This window comes from Macrosteles quadrilineatus, unplaced genomic scaffold, assembly GCF_028750875.1.
Source record: "Macrosteles quadrilineatus isolate MER2022 unplaced genomic scaffold, UCM_ALF_1.0 Scaffold_5__1_contigs__length_97177068, whole genome shotgun sequence".
Classification (NCBI taxonomy): Eukaryota; Metazoa; Arthropoda; class Insecta; order Hemiptera; family Cicadellidae; genus Macrosteles; species Macrosteles quadrilineatus.
The window spans coordinates 3653793-3678250 of NW_026542598.1; the positions used below are offsets into that span (position 1 = coordinate 3653793).

At 31.7% G+C, this 24458-nt stretch overlaps 1 protein-coding gene across 5 annotated transcripts in view; it reads left to right on the forward strand.

Moving 5' to 3' along the window:
- The window catches only part of LOC128996031 (uncharacterized), a 107999-nt gene that overhangs the window by 74197 nt on the left and 9344 nt on the right, over positions 1–24458 (forward strand). For all 5 annotated transcript variants that reach the window (XM_054421153.1, XM_054421151.1, XM_054421156.1 and 2 more), the window contains one exon: positions 13274–13368. In XM_054421153.1, coding sequence (XP_054277128.1) covers positions 13294–13368 — 75 coding nt within the window. In that variant the 5' untranslated portion in view covers positions 13274–13293. The remainder of the gene's footprint in view (positions 1–13273; positions 13369–24458) is intronic.

Genomic DNA, 24458 nt, shown 5'->3' on the forward strand with positions numbered 1-24458 from the left:
AACTCCCATAACATGCATGCAAATGGATATAAACTCCCATTACATGCATCCAAATGGATATAAGCTCTCAATGATTAATATTGATTTAATGGTTTACTAAGAATCTTAAAACTAGGTTTGTTCACTTTATCACTAATTCATCATAATTACAATAGGATTAATGTTATTGTAATCACTTAATAACTTTTTTTATCATTAACAGAACAATCACCAAAGAGGTGAGGGATCGAAGCTTTTAGCATTCCGAGCGTTGAAAGGCTAAGGGTGTGGCTGTCATTTACAATACAAAGAATCAATCATTGTAATCAATCTTTTGTGATTCTGTTGTTGATGGGTCAACTCTTACACAATGGGCGTACTCAAGTAGAAATCAGAATATTTTTAAGTAAACGAACTGTAGTTTATTTAATTTAAAGTGGTTTAAACTCACCAATATACAAAACTTGAAACTTGACACAACTGGACAGTGGATACCACAAAGCGGACTGGTATAACACTTTTATTGATGTTTACATTTTATTTTAAGCTTTATTTATTGAGATTAAATGAGGTATTAGTGGTACGTGGGTTAAAAATGTACAATGAATGTACCAGAGGTGAGATTCCAGTATTGTGAACTAAAAGGGGATTTTACGGCTCGCCAAACACAGGTTTATGATTTTGTTTACGATCCGACTTGAATTTATGGTCTATGATAGTAAAACTACTTTACCGACAAGACGACTTGAACATTTGATCTACTGATATCGCCTTTATATGTTTATCAATAAATTACGTGTGTTAAAAAATCATTATTCAACAACTAGAAAACACATATGAAGTGTACATTGGAACTATATATCTGAATTCAACTAATGTTTGAGTAGGAACGCACTTTCTTTTAACAGTTATACCAAATGGGAGTATAATATTGGATCAGTAGATTGACTAATGGAACATAGGGGCTTGAGTACTATATTACATTATAATTGTTCCTATTGAATTAGTCATATTCTTCTTTCACAATGTTTAGGCAGTTTTAGGGGAAGAAATCTATCTAATAGCTCAACAGCTGATAAAGTAACATACATTAAATGAAAAATAAGTGATAGAAAACTTCCCTTCAAAACACCTAGATATTGTGAACGAAGTATAATTCAATTAGGAGCAATAATAATTTAATATAGTTTTGTAATCTAGCGGAAAGCGACCTTGAATATACTTATTCCAATAAAACAAAAAACAAATCTCTACTCAATGGTGGGAATTAGTTTAAGTAATGAGAGAACACCCACACATACATGAATCGGATGTTATTGACTTAGAGTTGAATTTTATTGAATTATATTAATAACCAAAATAATAGTAATCATTAATTTATTTTATCTCACTGAAATACACGTATACGAATTTGAACAACATTTTTCTTGACCATTTCCTTCGTATCTTACAAAAATTTTGCATTGCTTTTCTAAACTCACAAGTCTCACAATATATGAAAAAGAATTTCAACTCTTATCACAAAATCAATGTATTTCATATAATTTGAAAAACTATTTGTTTGCTATCCTTGAGTCCTTCTATAAATTTTAAATAATCCAAGAAAAAGAGCATTACAGCATCTACAGTTGAATTTAAATTCGTATTAAGGCCCATGCGTGCTTTGTAAGAGTCTTACAAGAAGACCTTGTCCGGAATGTTTCTATTTGCAATGCAGATAAGGTCTTTATTAGTATCCAGATAGCACAATTGCAGAACTTGGCTTAACGTGCCTGGGTTGCGATTGTTCTTAGGCTCAGAATTACTTCCATCCAAAAATTATACTATTGGATTCATTCATTATGTGTAGATGTAGTACATACGCCTCCTCAGATGTTATTGTAAAATTATGTTGTAAAAGGAAACATAAATCTTTCGCCTCATTTTAAATAATGGTAATGCGTCATAAATATTATACTATTCTATTAATATACTATTCTATTACTATCTACTGCTATTAAACTGTGTAAGCTATTTTTTACATAAATTTATGTGAAAAAAGTGTAATATGTATACAAACAATACTGTTTCAATCCGCTACCGTTTTGTCCTACCGATGTATTAAATACGTTTACATTTTGATGACGTAACAAACCTATTCCATATACCATGCTTGTAAAACGAAATCCACTTGAATTTATTGCATCATCAACAGGACATATTGAAAAAAGATAAGATTTTTTCCCTTATCGCCATGTTAAGATTAAGTTTTTATTTATGACTGCAGGAAAAGTAAACTCTGTAGTATATGAAAGGATAATAATGACTAAGTTATATATCTTTTTTTTTTAGAAAATGTAATACTCGAAAAAAAGGTTAAAACAGTAAGTTGATACAGAATAGATTAAAAGGTATAGAGGGAGCATGAAATCAAAAAAGGATGAGTGGGAAGGATGGATAGTAATGATGAATTTAATTTGTTCACCATAAACGTAAGCTAAAATTTTTGAAAAACTATATAACCAAATAAATATTATTTGGGTGTTTATAATCTAAAGTAAAAATCCATATAATCTGTACAGTTGGAAAAAAATAATTTACAGTAGATTAAATTAAATATATTTTGATGAAAATATATAAAGGGATGAGACAATACATAACACAATTGTTTAAAATCTAGTGGTACACCTTAAGGTTGACTAAATAGTTATTTGAAAATTAAATCCCCATTTGGAACCGTAGCATTTGCTTGTAAGGATGGGTAGGGAGCAGGTAAGTCAATAACTTGGCTAGCATGAGAGTTGTTTTCTTTGTAACCGGCGCCAATAGTCGTAGACAAGAAATGGTCTTAAATAAACTTGTAGTTAAGGTAAGTTAACAAAGGCAAGATTTTTGACTATTAAACGTTCACTATCCTTAAAACTGTGTTATAATTTTTAATATACTAAGCTAATGTAAGAGTACGTGATGTTAGGCATAAATAAATTTAACTACTTGTAAAAGGTGGATACTTAACGAATTACAAATCTGTAAAACATTTTCCGTGTCAGAAATAGGGAGGTTCATAACTTGACGACCAATCAGCGTCTTAGTATTTTATATACGTGCATATTGAAATGCTTTATTGTTGCCTAAAGTGAGAAATATACTTTTGAAATGGTTATGCGTATCGTTTACTGGTATACTAATGAAATTAAAACATTAGTGTATAGTAGAAGCTAAACCGCGAATGTTTGAAAATGTAAAGTAATTTATTTTAATCTTTACAGAAAGTTGCAAATGGGTAAACTAAACTAGAGATTAAATTTATTTCTTATAATCAATTTTATATTTTTTGGGTGAAAAAATATTATAAAGAAGGTTTCTACGTGCTGCATGAATGCAAAGTTATCTTTTGATATTATTTTTCATCTTATGACTTAGGGCAAACCCGTCGCTGTTGATCATTCAAGCCTTGAGAAACCCAATTAAGCAGGGGAAAGCTGTAAAAATTAACCCAAGATACGACAGTTTTACGGGCTCATTTCGTGGCAAGCGGTTAAAAGTGGATGCTATATTTCAGGTGCTGTTTTCTCCGTCGTTCGCGGTGTTGTTAGGCAGATAACTGCTAAATCACCAGTTATTATCGGGTCAATTGGCATATTTTCCACATAACATTTGCACGATAGATAGTCAAAGTATTTATAAATATAGGCCTAGATAAATCAAGTAATTTTCCTCTACTACTTCTTTATTGTTAGTTTAATTAATTAATGTACATTAATTATACATAAAAACACTAATTCTATACGTACACCTAGTACTAAGAAAGGATCAAATGAATATCTATACGTAATAAGAAAATGGAATGTCGGGCCAAAGTTTTATTCGGGACAAGATTAGATACGCTTACGCCTTGCAATAAAACTGTGACTAATCTTGATGTGACTAAAAGGGTCATATCGTAACAATATACAGTATACATTTATCTCTAAATACACGAGTTTGTTCAGAACTTAATGCCTACTTGTTGTAAACATACTTAAACATTTCAAGACTTTAAATTGACATGAACATTATTTAATCATTGTCAAAATGCTTGATAAGTAATTTTTATTGTATTTGATACAAAATTCAATCCAAAGATAAAACTTTTCGAATTTATACAAGGCCCACTAGAAATACAGGCCATGCTGCATTATCATTTACATCGCATTTTTGGATAAATTCACTACCATATCCCATATTTTTTAGGTTAAGCTTTCTGTTTGTCAGATTTTAACGGCAAGATTCTATTACAACTATCCACCACTGTGACGTTGTGTTACGCTGCCCGCGCTGCATCATGGCCTGGTTCATAGACATTTTCCGTTTTTATAGCAACAATATTTTATTATGACACAGAGTTTTACTGATTTATGTAAGCAAAACAATGATAGGAATAACATTTGACTAACATAATTTATAAACGTCCTAATAGTTATTACACATGTGTCATGCAAGCTTATAATTTTAAAAAAGTTTACACCAAAAACACTTTTGTTTTAAAATAAATCTATGAAGTGTTATAATACTTACATTTACGTTAACAAACATAACAAAAAAATTAAGTCAATTGAATAAATCAATAACTAAAAAGGCATTTCATATTTCATGCAAAAACATTTGAGGAAGATGTTCTTGCACAGACTATGTGTAATGCAACGTTCCGTGTTTCATCATTTTATGCAACGCTGTGTAAAATACAGTGGCGTGCTACTGCAAGTGCAATACATTATATTATCATGACACTGTTGCATGAAAAGGGTTAATTAGGTTAAGTGCTGCATTCATGTGCTCTTGTGAAAGCTCTAAATGATTAGTTTCCTCATTTACTCCTAGCTGTGAGTAATGATATTATGATGAGAATTACCATCATGTACATCCATTACATTACCCACTTTAAGACACAACGTAGTTATTTATAAGTTTAGAGTTTTTGTATATTGATTTTACATTTATTTAATTTAGGGAGGACAAAATAAATATTCCGTTTTCATGTGTATACTTTACAGATGGCAAACTAAAATGTTTAAATTTAGTTAATGTAGTAATAGAAAGGATTTTTCTAAAAGTTATTTGTAACTTTACCCAAGATGTACTAAAATTATGGACATTATTCAATAATAGTGGTTTATTTACCTTACTTATTGTTAATATATTGCATAATAATTCCTTAATTCCTTAATATATTCCATTTTTTAGCCCCTGAACAGCTTAGTATAGACTAAAATAAAACATACTTCGTCTTGCAGTTCAAATAGTGTGTTTTTTTATAATATATTTACCTTTACTTTCGTCCCAGTTCAAAATAGTTGTATTATCTACAACCATGGTTTTGACGTTAGCTGCGTCATGGTCACGTAATTAGCAAGTCGAGAAATATTTTGTCATTGTCGGTCCCTTGGATGTCCACTAATAATATGACGAATATGACGACGTCCAAGTGACCAACAATGACAAGATATTTCTCTATTTGCAAACTAAGTGATCTTGGCGCAAATAGCGTCAACACCATGATTGTAGTTAATACAACTATTTTTGAACTGGGACGAATGTAAAGGTAAATAAACCACAATTTTTTTTATTTGTCTTTCCCGTTCAGGGGCAAGCACTGTGGACATTATTCTTAATAGTTTTGAATACACATCAACATGGATAGGCTACTTAAGTATCTAGTTACTTAGGTTTTTTTTTTATGTGCGCCAGTGTAATTGTTATTGAAATCAAAATTAGATTAAACTTAAATAAGCTTTAAAGAGAAAGGTGGTCCAGCCCATCAAAGTGTTGTGCATTGCAGAAAGACCAGTAAAACATATTTAATTTAGTTAATGTAATAATAGATTGGAATTATTTAAAGGTTATTCGTAAATTTATTTAATGTGTGCTTATTTCAAGGCAAATTTTGTAATGGTTAAATAATAGGTTTCTTGTTACTTAGTTGCGAACTTAGGACTCTTGATCTCCCAAAATGGGAAATTATATGAAAACAATGCTTTTATATAACCATCCAAATAAGGGATCAAATTCAACATTAACAAAAACCTAGGTGTACCATTGACCTTTTGGTTGTAAGAATAGATTTCCATCCTTGTAAACAAGCTTAAGCAAATTGTAATCACAAACAGGATAGTAGAATGAATTACAACTCAACTAAATGTTTTTTTGTTTTTGTAAAAAACCGACATCAGTTTTATAACAGACATTTTATCCCCATGTTAAATTTTTTGTCAGTTTTATTTTTACCAAAATCGTTGTAGTTGATGTGAGCCACCGACAGATTGCGCTGATCTAAATTACTGATTTCTGACGAATACACAATCTTCTTTACCAATTCAATCTAATTGAATGACTTATTGTGAGCTATATAAACTGTTATGACCCATCAACTTGTCCAGCAACAAAAAATAAGGTAGAGAATAGAGTTTTAGACACTAGCACATTCTGTGACTGTCTTACACAACTACATTCTTTTTTTTTATTGGCTACAGTTGGTCCATATAGATGAGACGCCTACTTCAGTATCCAATAGTCAATGGTTTTATCAAAAGTTACTTTACACGCTTGGAAATTAGCCAAAAATATTGTACAGAATTCGCATTACAATACAAATGCAAGTGATTCAACCTAGATAAACCAAAGTAGCTCTCGTCTTCCCTAACTGCGCTGTACATCATTATAAACTATTCGCTTGTTTTCCTTTTGTTCCTTGATCGTAATTTAAAATATAGCAGCCTAAGGGAGTTTGTGTAGCGAGAAATAAGCAACACAAAGCATAAAACAGCAAGATCTAGATAATACCCAGCTCTAATAAATTCTCGGCTTTTCCCGCCATGCGACTCTTCACAGGCCATCGACTTTTAAATTAGCAACCTTTGTTGGAATTTAAAAAAGGTAATTTAAGTTTTAAATATACATTTATGTTTTCTTTTGTATTTGATTTTTAATTAGATTTTATTTTATGTAAAAAAATTATTCCAAAATAAAAATAAGTATTTAAAAACATCAGGTTTTTTTACTATCTGTAAGCTGATTGATGTATGCACATTTTTTTACATGAAATGCTACGATACTACTTCTCTACTGAACTCTTATAAAATAATTGACCATAATTAACCAAACAAAAAACTTAACAAACAATGTTAACGATGGTTAAAAAATGTGTTTTCTGTCTTACAGATTTTTATAAGAATCTATACTATTAGTAATTAGCCTACAGCTAGATAAAATATGAACTGATAACCTACAATAAATAGCGTGTGGTATACAGGGTGTTCATTTGAAAACTTTCCATATCTGTTGTGTGCAAATTTAAGGATTTTAACACTTTTTTGTTCTCATTTCCCCCTACTTTGGACATGCCAAATCCAATACAATTATTTTTTGAAAAATGCCCCAAAAGGGCCCAATTTGGGGAGTAGGGGTGCTTTTTGAGAGATTTTCAAATGTATACATGGGTTTTGTGATACATCAATTTAAAGGTCTAATCACCCCGATCATTTTGGTGCAAAAAAAAAATGTAATTATCTCTAACTGTAATTACAGGGTGGGTCAAAACGTTTTAAAAAAGGACTTTGAAGTTAACTACCGTACTACCCTAACTTATCAGCGCCAAATTTCTTTCCAAGCTTATTCTTGAGCTACTCTTTCAGCTGTCTCGTTCAGTAGGGTAGTTAAATATAAATTATTGAAATTTGTTATTCAGTTTGCTATAGTAATGAACTGGTTGCAAAACATTCATTTAACATATTTTTTAAGTTTCAAAATGGCAGCCATTTCAATTTTTATAACTTAAATTACTACAAAATGGTTATTTTTATGAAAACATTTTAAAAACACTTTAGTTTAGCGTTAAAAGTTTCCTATCAAATACAACAAAATCAAGATTATAGAGTACGAATGACAAATATTTATTTATTTATTTATTTATTTATTTATTTATTTATACCAACGGTCAAACCAATACATAAATATGACAAAACTTATATAAGACTAAAAAAAAATAGACATTTTTGATGAAATTTTAGCCAACTTGAAGTACATTCAATAAATAGATTAACAATGATAACAGAAAGATATAAGATATAAAGATATAAGAAATAACAAGGTATAGATATAACAAGATATAGATATAACAAGATGATATAACGATATAACAAGCAACAACAGTGTAAATAGGAAATAAATATAACAAAATATAGTAAATAACAATATAAATATAAATATAAAAAGTAACAATGAAGCATAACACGGACAAGAACAACAAAACAATAATAATGATAAATCTACGAGGAACGCAAGCTGCTAACGAGTTTTTTTTAAACGTTTCATTGTTCATGCTGAACAAGTCCAATTGACCAGGTAGGTTTTTTGCCAGACGTTGCAGACGAGGAAGTGCACTGTGGTACATGTACTGTGTTGAGTACTGCCGCCTCGCAAACAGCTGGGTATGGCGAAGGCTACGTGATGTGCGGAAGTCTAGTTCCAAGAGCAGGTCGGGAGCATCAATGGAGGATGTGATCAATTTCTTCAGGAATAAGACATCATTAACTCACGTCTGGTAGAAAGAGGCAACAGGTTCAACTGGAGTTGCAGATCATGAACAGGAACAGCACGGTATTGCATCCCCAAACGTAGACCAACCAGGCGAACAAAACGGCTTTGAGTGTTTTCCAGCCTGGCGATCTGACCAGACTGGTACGGATTCCAAACTGTGGAGGAAAACTCAAGTATGGGTCTGACAAGATGGATATAAAGAGTTACCAGTGCCGATACTGAAAATCTGTCATGACTGACCCTGGTGATGAAATTAAGTGCTGAGTTGGCCTTCTTGCAAATGTAGTTAATGTGCTCTTGAGGATTGAGGTCAGGAGAGAGTATGATGCCTAAGTCTTTGACCTTTGAAGAACGTTGAAGTTGCTGATCTGCTAGTTTATACGGATGAATAATAGGATTATTAGATCTGGTGAAGGTTACCACAGAGCACTTTGAGACATTCAAAGACATTTCATTCATCTGGCACCACACTGACAGTAAATCAATACTATTCTGTAGAGCCTCGCAGTCTCTCACATGTGAGATCTCTCTGAAGATCTTGGCATCATCAGCAAAAAGCAATACATTTGAATCCAAATGCTGAACCAAATCATTGATAAATATGGTGAACAAGGCCGGGCCCAGAAGCGATCCCTGAGGAACCCCGGAAATAGCAGGAAACGGTTGAGACAACGAGCCAGCCACTCGCACCTGAAGAAACCGATCCTGGAGGTAGCTCTCTAACCACATTAGAAGGGGTCCATTTATTCCAATGGCTCTAAGTTTAGCTATCAGATGTTTGTGGCTAACTCGATCGAAGGCCTTGGAGAAATCCGTGTAAACAGCGTCAATCTGGTGGGAATTTAAGAAGGCAGTAGTAACATTACTCTGGAAGGACAAGAGGTTCGTAGTGGTTGAGCGTCCCTTCATAAATCCATGTTGTTCTGCATTAATCACACTCTTCAGAGCGAACGACAATCTCTTCAGCACAAGCGATTCAAAAATCTTTGCTAATGTGGACTGGATAACAATAGGGCGATAGTTCCTGACATCAGCAGGAGATCCGGACTTAAAAATTGGAGTTACATAACCATTCTTAAGATTTGAGGGAAAGACACCAGCAGCCATGAGTGAGTTGAAATATATGGTGATATGAGGTGATAAAACACTGCTACAGAACCTCAAGACCAAATAGCTGAATAATCAAGTTTTTTAGTTGTTAAATAAGGCTAAGAAGCTCCTCACTGCGCATCTTTAGTATAAGTATCCCTGATTTGGTTATCCAAATAAATAAAGGACTGTGAACAAACCTTAGCATAACCAAATAAATAAAGGACTGTGAACAAAACTATAGCAATGCATTGTAATGTATTTTTATAAGAGTAAAAATAAAGATATAATACGTAGCAATGCGAGATATTTGTTTTAACATAAAAAAATATATATATTGAAACAAAAGTAAGGAAGGGTTGGTAGAAGCAGCGAGCTTGAAGATTAATGACGACTTTTAAAATAACAAGCTCTTAAAAATCTCTTCGGAGTTGATCTAATGTATTTCCACAGCTAACGCTTCCTTAACTTGATTTTGAAACTTTTAACCCTTTTAGGAAACCGTAAATCAATTGGTTATGGTAATTACTCTAAGACATGATTTAAAAATTATAGAAAGAAATTATAAAATAATACGTATAAAGTTTTCTTGGAGAGGCCTTGAAATCTTTATTACTTTTCGTAAGAGACAATAGAAGTTCCGGACACATGGATATTTATTTTCTTTGACGCTTCAGAACGTTTGGAAATACAAGGAGTTCTGGCTGTACGCCATCGTAGTTGAGAGCTTTACCAAGGCTTAGCTGTGAAAACCCTCCCCTTGTCTCTCTGGGACATAGTAAATTAAGTATATTGTATTTTACTCAGTTTCTCTAAACATTTGAGCATATCAGCACGTAAGATTCATCATGAATGTATATATTTACTATCTGATCTTGTAAAAAAAAATAGTTAGTTGTATATTCTAAACTTGAGACTGTACTTAATATATATATATAAATCTACAATAGGCAGTATTATGTAAAAAATGTCCTTTTATGTTATTTTAACATATTTATTTATTTCTATGTACAGTACAATAAGATTATCATTAAACTGTAAACTATGATTCATCAGTTCTAAGAATACGTGCATTATTTTCATTTAGCCTCTAACAGGCGGTTCCTAATTGTGTTTTGCTATTTATTGTACTAACTAGGTTAGTAAAAAAGATCACCAGTAAGGTCATATTGTATTTTTATAAGAAACAGGATATATTTATGAATGATGTCATTACTGACCTTAAATTACTTAACATAAACTGAACTTGGCAATTAAAATACCATAATTTTATAACAATATAATTTTATAATACTAGACTTTTACTAACATTCAAAGACCCCAGACGATATAACTATTGCACAGAGGTTATCTATAAACCTAGATTCACCGTATTTTTTTCTTTATAATTTATTTTCTTTTTCTGAAACCAGGGTTTCCAAAGTTTTCAAAGGGGACTAGGAAGTGAATATTAGCGTGTCTTCACTTTCCATAGGAACGAAATGGTTCAATAGGACCTGTAATATATCTTTCTGTATATGTTTTTAATTTGAAATTTGAAGCTAATTTCAATCGTTACATATATATTCGGTAAAAGTTAGTATGCTTCTTACAATTAATTGTAAAAGTACTTTTTATTATATTTACTATCTCTGTATTATATTTAAATTACCTTCTAGAGCCTTCATCTATATTTGAATATACATTTTAAGGCTTAAACAAAATTATCAGGTAATTCATTTTTCTAGATATAATAGCTATGTAAAAACGATGAATAACCGTAACACGTAAACAAGTTTCTTTGCACTGTACAACTTTGTATTCCAGCAGGTTAGTCTGCAGTTGACGTGTTTCTCGTGAGTTTATCGCTTTCTGAATAATTCAATAGTTACCAGCAGATCTAAAGCCTTCACTGGCGGGACTGAACACCGGCTTACGATGTGTCTCATGAGAAAATCGTTTGAGTAGCATTATTGAAAACTAAGTTAGCCTACATATGTGGAGCTGAAACTAAAACAATGGTAAATTGGTTTTGTGTTGTTATTATTTTGAAATTATATTCTCTGCACAGTATAGTAAAGTTCAACTCCTATCTTTTGTCAAACAGTTATATGAAGAGAAAAGTAATTTAGCTAAATCGCTCAGCGATGGGAATTTTCAAGTTTTAATCAGAGGAGTGGGGGATTCAAACCAACCTAATTACTTGCTGTTTGTACATAAAACATTATTTAATCATCCAAGATAAATAATTCTACAAGGTGATGATTGCGTATTCCCTCAGTGAAAAATATAATGATCTATTTCAAGAGCTCTGTGCATTACAAACGGATGATTTTTATTGACTTTTAAAAACCTCCATAACATGCTCAGTATTCCATTTTTACCTCTAAGGTTTAAGATTATCTTTATATTTTTGGTACTATTTTAGTTTCCTTGAGTTCTTTAAACGTCATAAAATAGTTATACATTTAAAATGTAAAGTACCTGTGTAGTCTATGTTACATGTATCTATAAAGTTAAGAAGGGTGTAGGTATATATTTGAGGCATTGTGTGATTGAACTGTCTACATGGTCTAAGAATGTATATTTTATGTAGAATGTACAGTACTAATATTTTGGGGAAATATTTATAACATAAACTTTGTCTATTCAAGTATTTTTCCTGTATAGGTTTTACTCAAACTAAATTATATTAACCAGTCACATCGCTCTGTATCCCATAAAACTACATAGCAGACGGTATAGTAGAGGTACCAGTAAGGAATAATAATATGCATGATATGAAAATCCGCGCACGGGAGGTATGAGAATATCGATGAGCACCAAGATGGAATGCATTTTATAAGAAAGCTTTGTTCAATATAAGTTTATTTCCTCCCAGTGTTAACATTTTATTTTCTATATAAGACTCAAACCAGAATATCAACAAATCGATACTATTATAATATAATGTTATAAATAGTTTAAAGAACAATAATTATTTAAACAGTTGATATTAGAGTTTATGTATGCAGTATACAAACGTGGATAAAGATCCTAACTGATAATGAAACAAACAAACTATGTAATACATGGAAAAAAATGTTTTTTTCAAAAATAATTTGTAAAAATTACAACTTATTTATAATGTTTTGGAAATTTGTTAAGTTATTATTATTAAATGATTTATTTTCAATATCCAGACGTAAAATGTGTTTCTGTAAATTTTAAAAATAGAGAGCCCAAATCAGCTTTTCAAAATAAGAATTTTTGTAAGTATTTTACCTATATTTATCACTAAGATTAGTAGTAAAGATAAAAAAATATATTACCAGAAAAAACATTGAATAAAAGAACGCATGCGAAAATATGTTTTAGTCAGTTAGTCACGCTAAAAAATTTGGTTGCAGGATAAAATTGAAGTAGACTTGCACTTGTAAGGCTACGACTATTTCTTGCTATATACATTCTCGTCAAAGGTTGCAATTTTACTGAGAACTTTAAAATACTAACACCACTCTTAATGAATTCCAAACAACAAAATTAAGAACCCTCGAAACCCATTTCCAACAAATTTTGAAGATTGCTAAGATTGCTCGAAAGGTGGCTTGGATTCTTATGGTAGTTCAGGGACCTTAAAAACTAGATACACATTCCAAAAACTCAGTTTTTCATGTATCAAATTTTGTTGCAGTCAGAACCGGGGATGACGGAATGGCCATTCTACAATCATGTTGTTGTTGGCGATCTCTACGAAAAGGGAGCTACGCCAGCGCCATCTATACAGCTGTGAGTAGAAAGCTTTAAACTAAAACCCGTGATTCTTTTTTAGTAAATTCACCACAATCTACACTTGTATACAGGGTGTATAACATCTTAGATATATTTTGTGTATTTGTTCCTCAGGTAAAAAAAATTAAAGAAAATTGTATACAAATGCGTCTAAAATGTCTGGTTTTTCATCTGCCTTGTGTATGTGATTTTCAAAATGTATCTATAGATGTTGTACCCTGTAAGTAATTGATTTCAAACTTAGTTCATAATTATGTAGTGGAAGTATTGGATTTCTAAATACTATTAATTTAAAATGGTAGCCATTTGAAATTTCATATCTAAAAACAAAGCGATTGCACCAAAAAGTTTCCAGAGAGTATGCATACAACCTGGAAGAAATAATTTTGTAGAAAGACCTTATAATCAATATAATAATCGAGATCTTAGGGATAAACTGCAACTTAAGGTTTGCCCTGATACCCAGCACAGTGCTTGTAGCAAAATAAAAATATTGCATGCATTGCATTAGTAAATAAACAGGGGCTGCTAAAATTAATAATGGCTTTACTTTGATCAAGTATATAGCGTTACAAAGATAGCTTGATCGGCAAAACTTCATATAAAATTATTTGTTTATCTTACTCTCACATTTATGGTATTGGTTAGTATTGTTATGTAAGAGAGGTATTTAGCTTATTTGTTACGATGCCGGTTTTAAAATAAATCGGCGACTTTCTTTGGAATAGTTGATAGTTGATGGGAAAAAAGTATTCACTTACATTTACCCATTTAGCTACAAAATATAATTTATCCTGTTAGGGTTTTTTAGTGACACAAAGGCCTAAGTAATCTTATATCTTGTAGGTTTTGATTAACCGTCACTTAATATTTTCTTATTTCAATTGCCCTGGGATTTTAAACTTGGATACTTAATAAGATATGGGGAAATCAGTGCCAACATAATACATTTTATTGCAATTACCGACATATAACTTAGAACTTTATTAGAATTAGAAATGTCGAACATCTTCTACCGGAATTGCAGAAATCGACAGGAAGTGACTCTGCAGCCTCATTACTTTGCCAAATCACTATCTGGCTGCAAAACCTACTAACCTGTAACTTAAATGTATTTTCTCATAATAATAATTCTCCTGTACAGTTTCATGTCGTAGTTTATCTTCTCCAATACTACAACATCGTGCCACAAAATTCAGCAGACAAACTTATAAACCTAGCCAGATTATAAACGCCATGATAGAGTATAATATGAAGGTTATTATACACTCTAGTTTTAAGTCCTAGCTACAAAAATAAACTTAACGAAAACATAACAGGTACCATAAATGCTTTTAATGTTTCATAGGAAGTTAAAACTGATTTAAGCCTTAATCCCGTTTCAGTTTCATTTAGTGGAGTGTTTAGCCGATAACTGTTTTAAGAAGAAAAAGAGCTGTAAAATAATACGAAAGAGATTCTTAAAAACATAAAAGTATAGCTTTAATTTTTAACCTGTATGTTTAATATGCTCCTATTGAAAAGCTCTACACATTCAATTATCTTAAACTACTGACGCCATTATAAATAGCATTTATAAAATATTGTATTTTTTTTTATTCAATGTAAGGGTCGATGCACTCATTTTATTCTAAAAGCATTTTATGGCATGTGAATTGCAATGTAAATGACGATATAATTGATCGAATAATATTAGAACATGTTACTATTGTTATTATTTTAGAGGTTAACTATAAGGGTGGACCATAGGATCCTAAGTTCATCTAAAAAAAAAAAAACGAAGCATTTTCATTTCATTTTATTTTAAATAACGCTATAATCAATCCACAAATTATTAAAAAAATAATATTTGTTTAAATAATCGGGTGTATTATCTGTATCGCAGTAAAACAAAAAGGTTAAACATTGAAGTCGTTAATTGTGGCCTATCTGGAACGATGGGTTTCCCGTCCTATATAAACACACTTTTATCTGCTCCACTGCTATCTTGGCGAAATAAATACAACGCAGGATAAAGGTATTAAAGAACACAATATTTTCTAGAGTTTCGTTTCCTTTAATCGTACACAGTATTCTTTTATAACACTGATAGGTAATAAAATATTATTTCTTAATAATATTATATTAAACTACTGACACCAGTATTAATATAGTATTTTTGGTTAGTATTTTATATTTATTATTAGTTAGTTAGAGGTTAACTGTAAGAAAGGACCATTGGGTTCCTAAGTTCACCTCAATAAAAGGGATTTTATTTTCATTTTCATGTTTGAAAAACAAAAAAATCTAAAAACTCTTCTCATACACTTATTATTATTACGAATATTATTACACCACGATTTTATTCTTAGTTTAATAGTTTTTTTTTAAAATTACATTTGTTAAAAGTGAATCTTTCACGTGTAACTAACCAAGAAATAAATAAATTTGTCTTTAATATGAATATCCATAACAAGTTTTACGCGTGTTATATTGAAATGTTATTGTTCAATATATTTAAACGTTATAATGTATTTATTTACTTGTATTTATACGCTGCATAATAGTATATTTATAGTATATTTATTATTTAAATATAACTAATCAGATATAAAATACTGTATTATAATATTAAAATTTTATCGTTAAATATATTTAAACGTTATAATGTATTTATTTACTTGTATTTATACGCTGCATAATAGTATATTTTGTACCTGGGGCCGAAAATGAAGTTTTACCGACTCGATATCACTTTCGAGACGAAGTCGAGAACTAAAACGATCGAGAGCTGCAGAACCTTTTCGGCCCGTGGTTCGAACGCTATTTTTCACCACACTATACAAAATTAAGAACATGTATACAATAAATGCACACAACTACAACTTTAAGGTTAATTAAAGAAATATTTAGAGGAATCAGAAAAATAATAAATAGTTACTAGGCAGGGGTGACATTATAACTAGTCTATTACAATGCATAATACTGCTTGTGTATTTCATATACATTAATGTTGTAAGTAAAAAAGCGAAGAGCAGATTTTTGGCCTTAAGTATGTAAAAACCTGCTCGGTCCCCAAATCACTACGACATCTGGCATAGACAACAATGCATATCATTCAGCCTCCAGAATTGTCTTTTGTAAAACGGCTTAAGCCATAGAGTGGTGGAAATGGTTATTTATGTAACTACAGTGAGCAAAGGCCATTTGCGCTCTTAATACACATTATATTTTTCCTACAGTCACTATAGAGCATATAAATAATTAGTCTTTCGAACTTATACGTTTTCAGGTTAGGTTGAACCAAAGCGTTGTAGGCATATGCAAAACACTGCACCAGCTGATTTTAGTCATAGTATCTTTAAAGCGTTACCATTGACTATTAATAGTCAAAGGTGTTACTTATTTTCGAGAGTACACGTTTGAACAGTAATATATATATACAGTATATAACAGTATATAAGTACATAAGGCTACAAATTTGTTGTAATTGCATATGTTTGCGTCATGTTTAACTTAGGTTGTTTTCTTGAGCATAGAATAAATGTTCCAAATAGTTGAAGACTTAATCACTTTTGATTGTTCTGCAAAATACGAATACACATTTTCTGTCAGTTTTGTAACTTTCTTACCTACGCACCAAAAAGAAAACAGTTTGCATGCTCTTTCATACTTCTTTTTTGATTTTTCAGGTAACGGGTTTCACGAAACATGTTTTGCAGTTTCTGATATTTCTTCTAGTGTACATATATATTCACTACCACTTTCACTGAATTCATTATTTTCAAATATGTTAGGTCCGCTTATTCTTTTTAATACTACACTTTCGGTTATGTTCAAACCAAGCGTTGAACGAAAATAGAATATAAACACGAAATGACAGGTTAAACTGTAGCATCAATAGTCAATCAGCTGATCATAATAGTAGTATCTTTAAGTGTTGCCAACCTATTTCCAAGCGTAAGCGTGGATTACGTGCGTAATAAAACCACGCTATTTTGAGTTGTTTGGTTGGAATACAGGTGTGCGCCAAAGTATAAACCGTGCGACATAGTATAAATGGCAAGACAAAGTAAGTAAATGCAGCAATTAAAATTTTTTTGTACTATAATCAGTGCAATGAAGTCAACTATGTCGAGTAGCATTTTTTAGGAAAAATATTGTATACTGTTATAATTATAAAGAAACTTTTAAATAGAAAATAAATCGAATCAGTAACTGTAAGATAATTTTAGATTATGCTTTGACTTAAGAGTTTGTATGTTATGTTTAGGTTCTATGTCAATGATATGATTGTGTATTTCACCACAGTACTATAATATTCTTTAAACTGGCGTATGCCTACTAATAAAAAAGGATTATTAACAAGTAGTTTAATTTATAAAATTTACAACATGAAATACAAGTCACAGTGAAAACAAAGATGGAAATAATATAGAAAGGAGTCCAAAATAATTCCTCAGAAACTTCAAACCACTTTCCGTAAGTGCAACGCTCAGCAACTTTGAACTTTGAAAAGCTTTTAGATTCTTGGAACCCTTTACTGAGGTATTAGTTTAATTCGTTGAGTTTGGAATAGGACTGGGGTTTAGAATATATGAAACTAATCCATAATAATTCTAATTAATATAAATATGACATTGAAAAAAAGTAATTTTTGCTTGCTACTGTATTTAAAAATACCTCAACGAAATACGTTAACAGTACAAGCTTTTTGACTTTTGAAAAAATATGAATTTCGAATATGTTGTGTCTAATTAAATACTGAACATAAGTTATTAAAGAAATACGTATACTAAAGGCTGGAATTTATGAAAAAATGAAAAATTACATTGAAAATATGCATTGTATAAAGGTTTCAAAATGGCCCATGCCATACACATTTCTGGCTAAAAAGGCAACCAATTTTAAAATTGACATTCCTTTTGAGACTGATGGCACGTAAAAATAGCCAGTGTAAATGAATCTTCATCAATTATTCCATATATATAGATATTTTACGTCCCATAAACATAAACCTACAGTATGAGTGTAAATGTATTTATATTCGCAGTTACATGAATTATATTTCAAGTCTGTGAATGTGATGTCAAATTACTAGTTTAAGTATTTTAAAATTTGAGTACTTTGAAGTATTATTCTATAATAAATTATAAAACAATATGTAACTTAATTTTAAGTACATATTATTTATGGTTTTGATGTGTATTTATGGTAGAAAACTCGATCAAGTATGAACACAGTGTATATTTATCAAGAAAGTAGTTGGGAAACGAATTTTTTCTCAGCAAAAACTAATATCAATTTGATTGGTTTTATTGATTTTCTTACATGTCTGTAAAATGAGGTATTGCATCATAAATGTCAAGTCGAAACCCTTTACTAGTTCGATCAGTATCATGGCAGTAAGCAACTTCTCGTAAACCGTTATTAAAACATTTCCAAGCCTTTGAAGTGCAGCTCTTTCAAATTAGATACGCAAAACCCCATTTATAGACATTTCAATTTTCAGTATTTTCAATTCGAAAACCAATAAAAGCTTGCTCATTGGCAACCTTTGGCTCTATATAAATAAAATACCTCCACTGAACAAGATTTTCTTTTTTTAATTACTGTTTCTCTTAGCCATCATCTTTATAAAATCTAATTCCAAGACAAAGAAATCAAAAAACCTGTAAGAGCAAAATTTACACAATAAAATATACAGTGTGATAGAAAAGTCCCGGAACGGTTAATTTTTTTAAAAATAATGCAGATAGAGCTAAAGTGCTAATAATTCTTCAGGGGGACGGCCCACAAGGAGTCAGAAGAAAATCTTAAATGGAAGCATAGGTCAATATGCACATCAAATTAAAGGTCGTTTTTATAATAATAATAGGTTAAATACCTTGTATACGTCCTCAATCCAAGTCGTCTTTTAAAATGACTATAGTTTCGGGGCCAACAGCCCCATTGTCAAATTTTCTGTCTTGTTAATTACTGTTTATAGCATTGGTCACCGTTGAAGTACATATATACACATACACTGACACACGAAACATTTATATTTACACGTAACATTGAAAAATTATACTTTTTTGGCCGGCCTAAACAAAAGTGATTACATCATTGTGCGGACCGGTACACTGACTGACACAACTGACGTATACAAGGTATTTAACCTATTATTATTATTATTATTCAATCCAGGAGGCAAACATGGATAAAGGTCGTTTTTAGTAGAATACAATGCCGCAAACCGCACTTCAAAAGGTTGATCCTGCGCAAAATGGCAGATGTTCAAAGATTTCTTGAATCCGCCATTTTGAATCTTTGAACGACTGCCATTTTTTACTCAGGCATTCTTTTGAGCTTGAATTTACGGCATTGTATTCTAAAAGTGAAGATCTTAAATTTGATGTGCATATCGACATATTCTTACGTTAGCAATTTTCTTCCGATTCCTAGGGCTGTGCCTCCTGAGGAGAAAGCGTATAACAGCAATGTAAATTAAATTAATCTTTGAACAACTGTCATTTTGCGCAGGATCAACCTTTTGAAGTGCGGTTTGCGGCATTGTATTATACAAAAAAAGACCTTTAATTTGATGTGCATATTGACCTATGCTTCCATTTAAGATTTTCTTCTGACTCCTTGTGGGCCGTCCCCCTGAAGAATTATTGGATCACTGAATATGTGTTAAATAAAGTTTTATGCCCTGTAGCTTTGTACCAAGTATTTTAGCTCTATATGCATCATTTTTTTTAAATATTTAACCGTTCCGGGACTTTTCTATCACACTGTATAAAAAACAACTAAATAAAATAGAACAATTACTCATTTTTCATATTATTATTTTTTTTATATCGCCTAGGAACCTGAAAATTGTATAGGCCTTCGTTCAACATGGGGTTTGTTAAAATGTTTTGGGCGACAATCAGTGAAGCTTCTCTTCTCAATTTTAGGCCTCGCTTTGGGGAAATGAAAAAAGTTCTCTCTCGAAGTATATTTCTAGTCTCTCGTAAATTACTGGTTTCTTGGTTTTAATTTTAGATTTTTTATTTTTAGTTTACCAGTAAGCAAGTTGCCAGTACATTAAAAATTATTGAAAAAATACTAAAAAAAACTTCAAGTATTACAAACATACCATGATAGTACAGAGGGCACGTAAAGGCCACCGAACAGCTACGGACTTAATTAGAAAAGTCACTTACATTTGCACACAAACTGCCTCCTTTAAAAATAATTCCACCCTTTATTTAAATGTTATATTTTCAATTGTAGGCAATATAGAAGATGTAATAGTATTCATATAATTATGTGTATATAAAAAGATAAAAACATTAGATAAATTGTAGTAATAACTAAATTGGAATCGGCACAGTTGGTAGTGGGACTCTAAAACCAAGGGTGAGACGCTATGGCTTAGCGTTTTAACGGTTCAATCTTAGTTTACTAGCTCTCCCATTTTCGCTTGATAAATCCACGCATGAGTCTTATATAAATACAAAATCTATGTTAAATTATAGGAATGTATAGTAGCCCAGGCACTTTAGGTAAAAAAATAGAACAAATTAATAACTACCTGATTTTTGGTGTGGTGTTAGTATGTCATTAGGTAAGTATTTTCTGAAAATTCCCCTCACTTCCTCCGCTTGCTTCACCCAGTAAAGGGCTAGAAAGGGTCTAAGTTACGTAAAAATACAAAAATATTTATTGAGTGACACCAGTGTCACCAATTTTAGTGGTTTTAGTCTTAAATCATTCAGAATAAAAGTGACCATGCTAAAGAATTGCCGCAACAATAATTCATAGCACTTTAAGGCGTTTTATTTGATATATTTTATTTTTTTGTTTAACAAAAATATATATAAAAAAATAAATAAAACTCTTGCATTATTTGTAAGATATGTAATATTGGACTTTCTTTAACTTAGTTTTTTTAATCTTATATACAACTAATACTCACATATCACCAACTAAAAATATAGCTAAGATAAGTTAATAATTTTTCCTGCACATTTCAGAAAAGTACGGATCAGTTTCTTGGGGCGAATTTAAACCCGTCGAAAATAAAGCATATTCTTTACCTACACACAATCTTTCTTGTAACTACAATCCCGCATCAACATCTTCATCACCCTACAGAGATATGGGAGGTCCATTGGCGCAGCCTCCAAAACAGCGGCTACACATGGCAGAACAAGTTGAGTTTAGATGCCTCTTGATCAAAAATCTGTCGATGGATGAACAGATGAGTCATATACTAATTTTCTAATGTCTTCCCTAACAATCTGGGCAGCCTCTTCAATTATTTTCCTGCGCTTGGTCTCCAAATCCGTCATCCTATCAGCGTTCCATGACCCCCGTAATAGTTTCTGAGAAGTATCACTCAACGTTACAACTGTTACATTTCCCCTTCCTACCGAAGTCGAAATTCTAATTTTCTCCCCAAAATGCTCGGACAGCTTCCTTTCTAAGTAATATGAACTGTAAATTTCCTTTCCTGGTAAAAATTCTTCCATTTTTTCTAATAGCACAGTGACGCTTAACTGGGATTCGTCGTTATTTTCAATATAACGACATAATTTCAAAATGCATCTCTTGTAGTGACCGGTTGACCTACATCTTTTTTTGACGGGTTTCTAAAAAATGTTGAATAACAGTCACGGCAATACTTTGCTTGGGCAGCTACTAAATCTCCGAATCCGGCTATTTGGGATAATATAAACTGACCCCATTCATCTTTACGTTCTATAGCAGATTTCTTGACGGAGTTAAATATTGGTAGGGTACGCACTTTATGCACAACCTTTCTATATTTTTGTGGGAGTTTTGTACTGGCACAGTTCAAGGCATCTTTACCACAAAACAAACAGTTTAAGTCCAACACCGAATCGATGCTTGAACGAGAGAGAGAGACGACTAGGGCCCTCCTCTGCGTCCGAACAGGACGAATCAGATTACTGTAAATTGCAAAAAAGTGTAAATTAAAAATTCCCATGTTATTATTCTTATGGAGAATAAGTAAACTGTTGTAGTTTGCTTGTTCATGATCATATTTTGATCAAATTTGGAAAATGGATTCATTTCATACTGAACTATTAACATTTTATATATAAAAAAAAATACCTTTTTACCCTCCCTGATGCAGCAAACCTAAGTACCATGATATTTAAATCCTACTAATATTATAAATGAGAAAGTTTGGATGTATGGATGTATGGATGTATGGATGTATGTTTGTGACAAGTGAACGCGAAAAATACTGGTCGGATTGGGCTGAAATTTGGCATGATGATAGCTCACATTCCCGATTAACATATAGGCATATTCTTATTTCAAAAATCCTTTCGGGCTCCGCCCCAGTGGCTCTGGAGTTTCCCATGTTAACCTTATGAGAAATGAAATTATTGAATCTTAACAGCTGTTTCAATTAAACAAGTTGGTTCTGTTCTGTGATGATCAATAGCATTAAAGTTACAAAAATTACCAACAGGGTGCAGCACTATTATTTCTTTTACAGGCTGCACTTTACTTGACGTCCTACACTCATTCGAATGAAAATATCGATCGATATATCGATTAATCAATTGCTTCATTCGATATATCGTTTGGTTAGTTAGGTAAGGTTAACCTAACCTAACTAACCAAACGATATATCGAATGAAAGAATCGAATGAAAATATCGAATCGAAAAAAACAATTGAATGAGTGTAGGATGTCAAGTAAAGTGCAGCCCTTTTACATTTATGACAACAGCTAATTTGCAACCAAAAGGTGAGTGAGCGTAGCGAACGAACTTCAACCTGGAGGCGAGTTAGCGTAGCGAACGAGCTAACCTGAAGGCAAGTGAGCGCAGCGAACGAGCTCCAACCTAAAGGTGAGTGAACGTTGCGAACGAGATAATCTTGAAAATTAAGAAGTTAAACGGGGCAAAGCCCGCGGGTTACAGCTAGTAAGGAATAATTGTGATATTTTTAAGGAGACATTTTAGTGTAAATCCAAATCAGGCAAATGGAAATTTGCCTAGTCTGCCGGTTTGCTTCGGTGGGGTTATTTTACGTATAAAGCTGTGAACGTACATAATAACAGGTGTGAAAGCATTGTTGGGCAAAAACTTTTTTTCAGGGCTGCCAACCCAAAATATCCAAACTTAAACTTCTCAACACCCTGTAGTTTTTATGATTTATTTTTTCGTATCCATGGATATGAGGGGTTTTAATATTATTATTTACTAGCATTCTTTATGCGAGTTTATTTATTAATTAGACCATTTTAAGTTAATATATAGACAAATTAAATAGTTAAAAATGTGCGAAGGATTCATACGCTGCGGTTCGGTGCTCTTAACTTAGAATCTATATTTTGGTATAACTATGCCCATCAAAAATCACACTAATGATTTATATAATTGTTTCCTTGATTTAAAAATTTTCTTGAATATATTTTAGGACGAATAACAAATAATAAGTTGGGGTAGTAAATGTCAAAAACTGAAATTCTCAGCAAAAACGCTTTAAATAACCTAAAATTTACTGTAAAAATTAAAATATATAAAATAAAACGCCCTAAAGTGCTATGAATTATTGTTGCGATGATTATTTAGCATGAATACTTTCATTCTGAATTATTTAAGACTAAAACGACTAAAATTGGTGACATTGGTGTCACTCAATAAATATTTTTGTATTTTTACGTCACTTAGACCCTTTCTAGCCCTTTACTGGGTGAAGCAAGCGGAGGAAGTGAGGGGAACTTTCAGAAAATACTTACCTAATGACATACTAACACCACACCAAAAATCAGCTAGTTATTAATTTGTTCTATTATAGGGCATTATTTTTTCTAAAATTCCTGGGCTATAGGCAAAGATCAGAGTTTTTGAAAAAGTGTCTAAAAATGATCACCATGTTATTCTTAAGGGGGAAAAACCCCAAGTGACTTTAAATGTGGTTTCTCCACTACTGAGCTAAGGTGATTGGGAATTGTGGGATTGTAAATCCATTAAACGACCCAATGAACTTATTCCAGTTAGTACCATGATAAGAAAACTATACAGCGTCTCGATTATCTAGCCGAGTTGCCGTGCCAGTGCTACCTCCAGTTGTATTTCTAGCCAAAGAAAC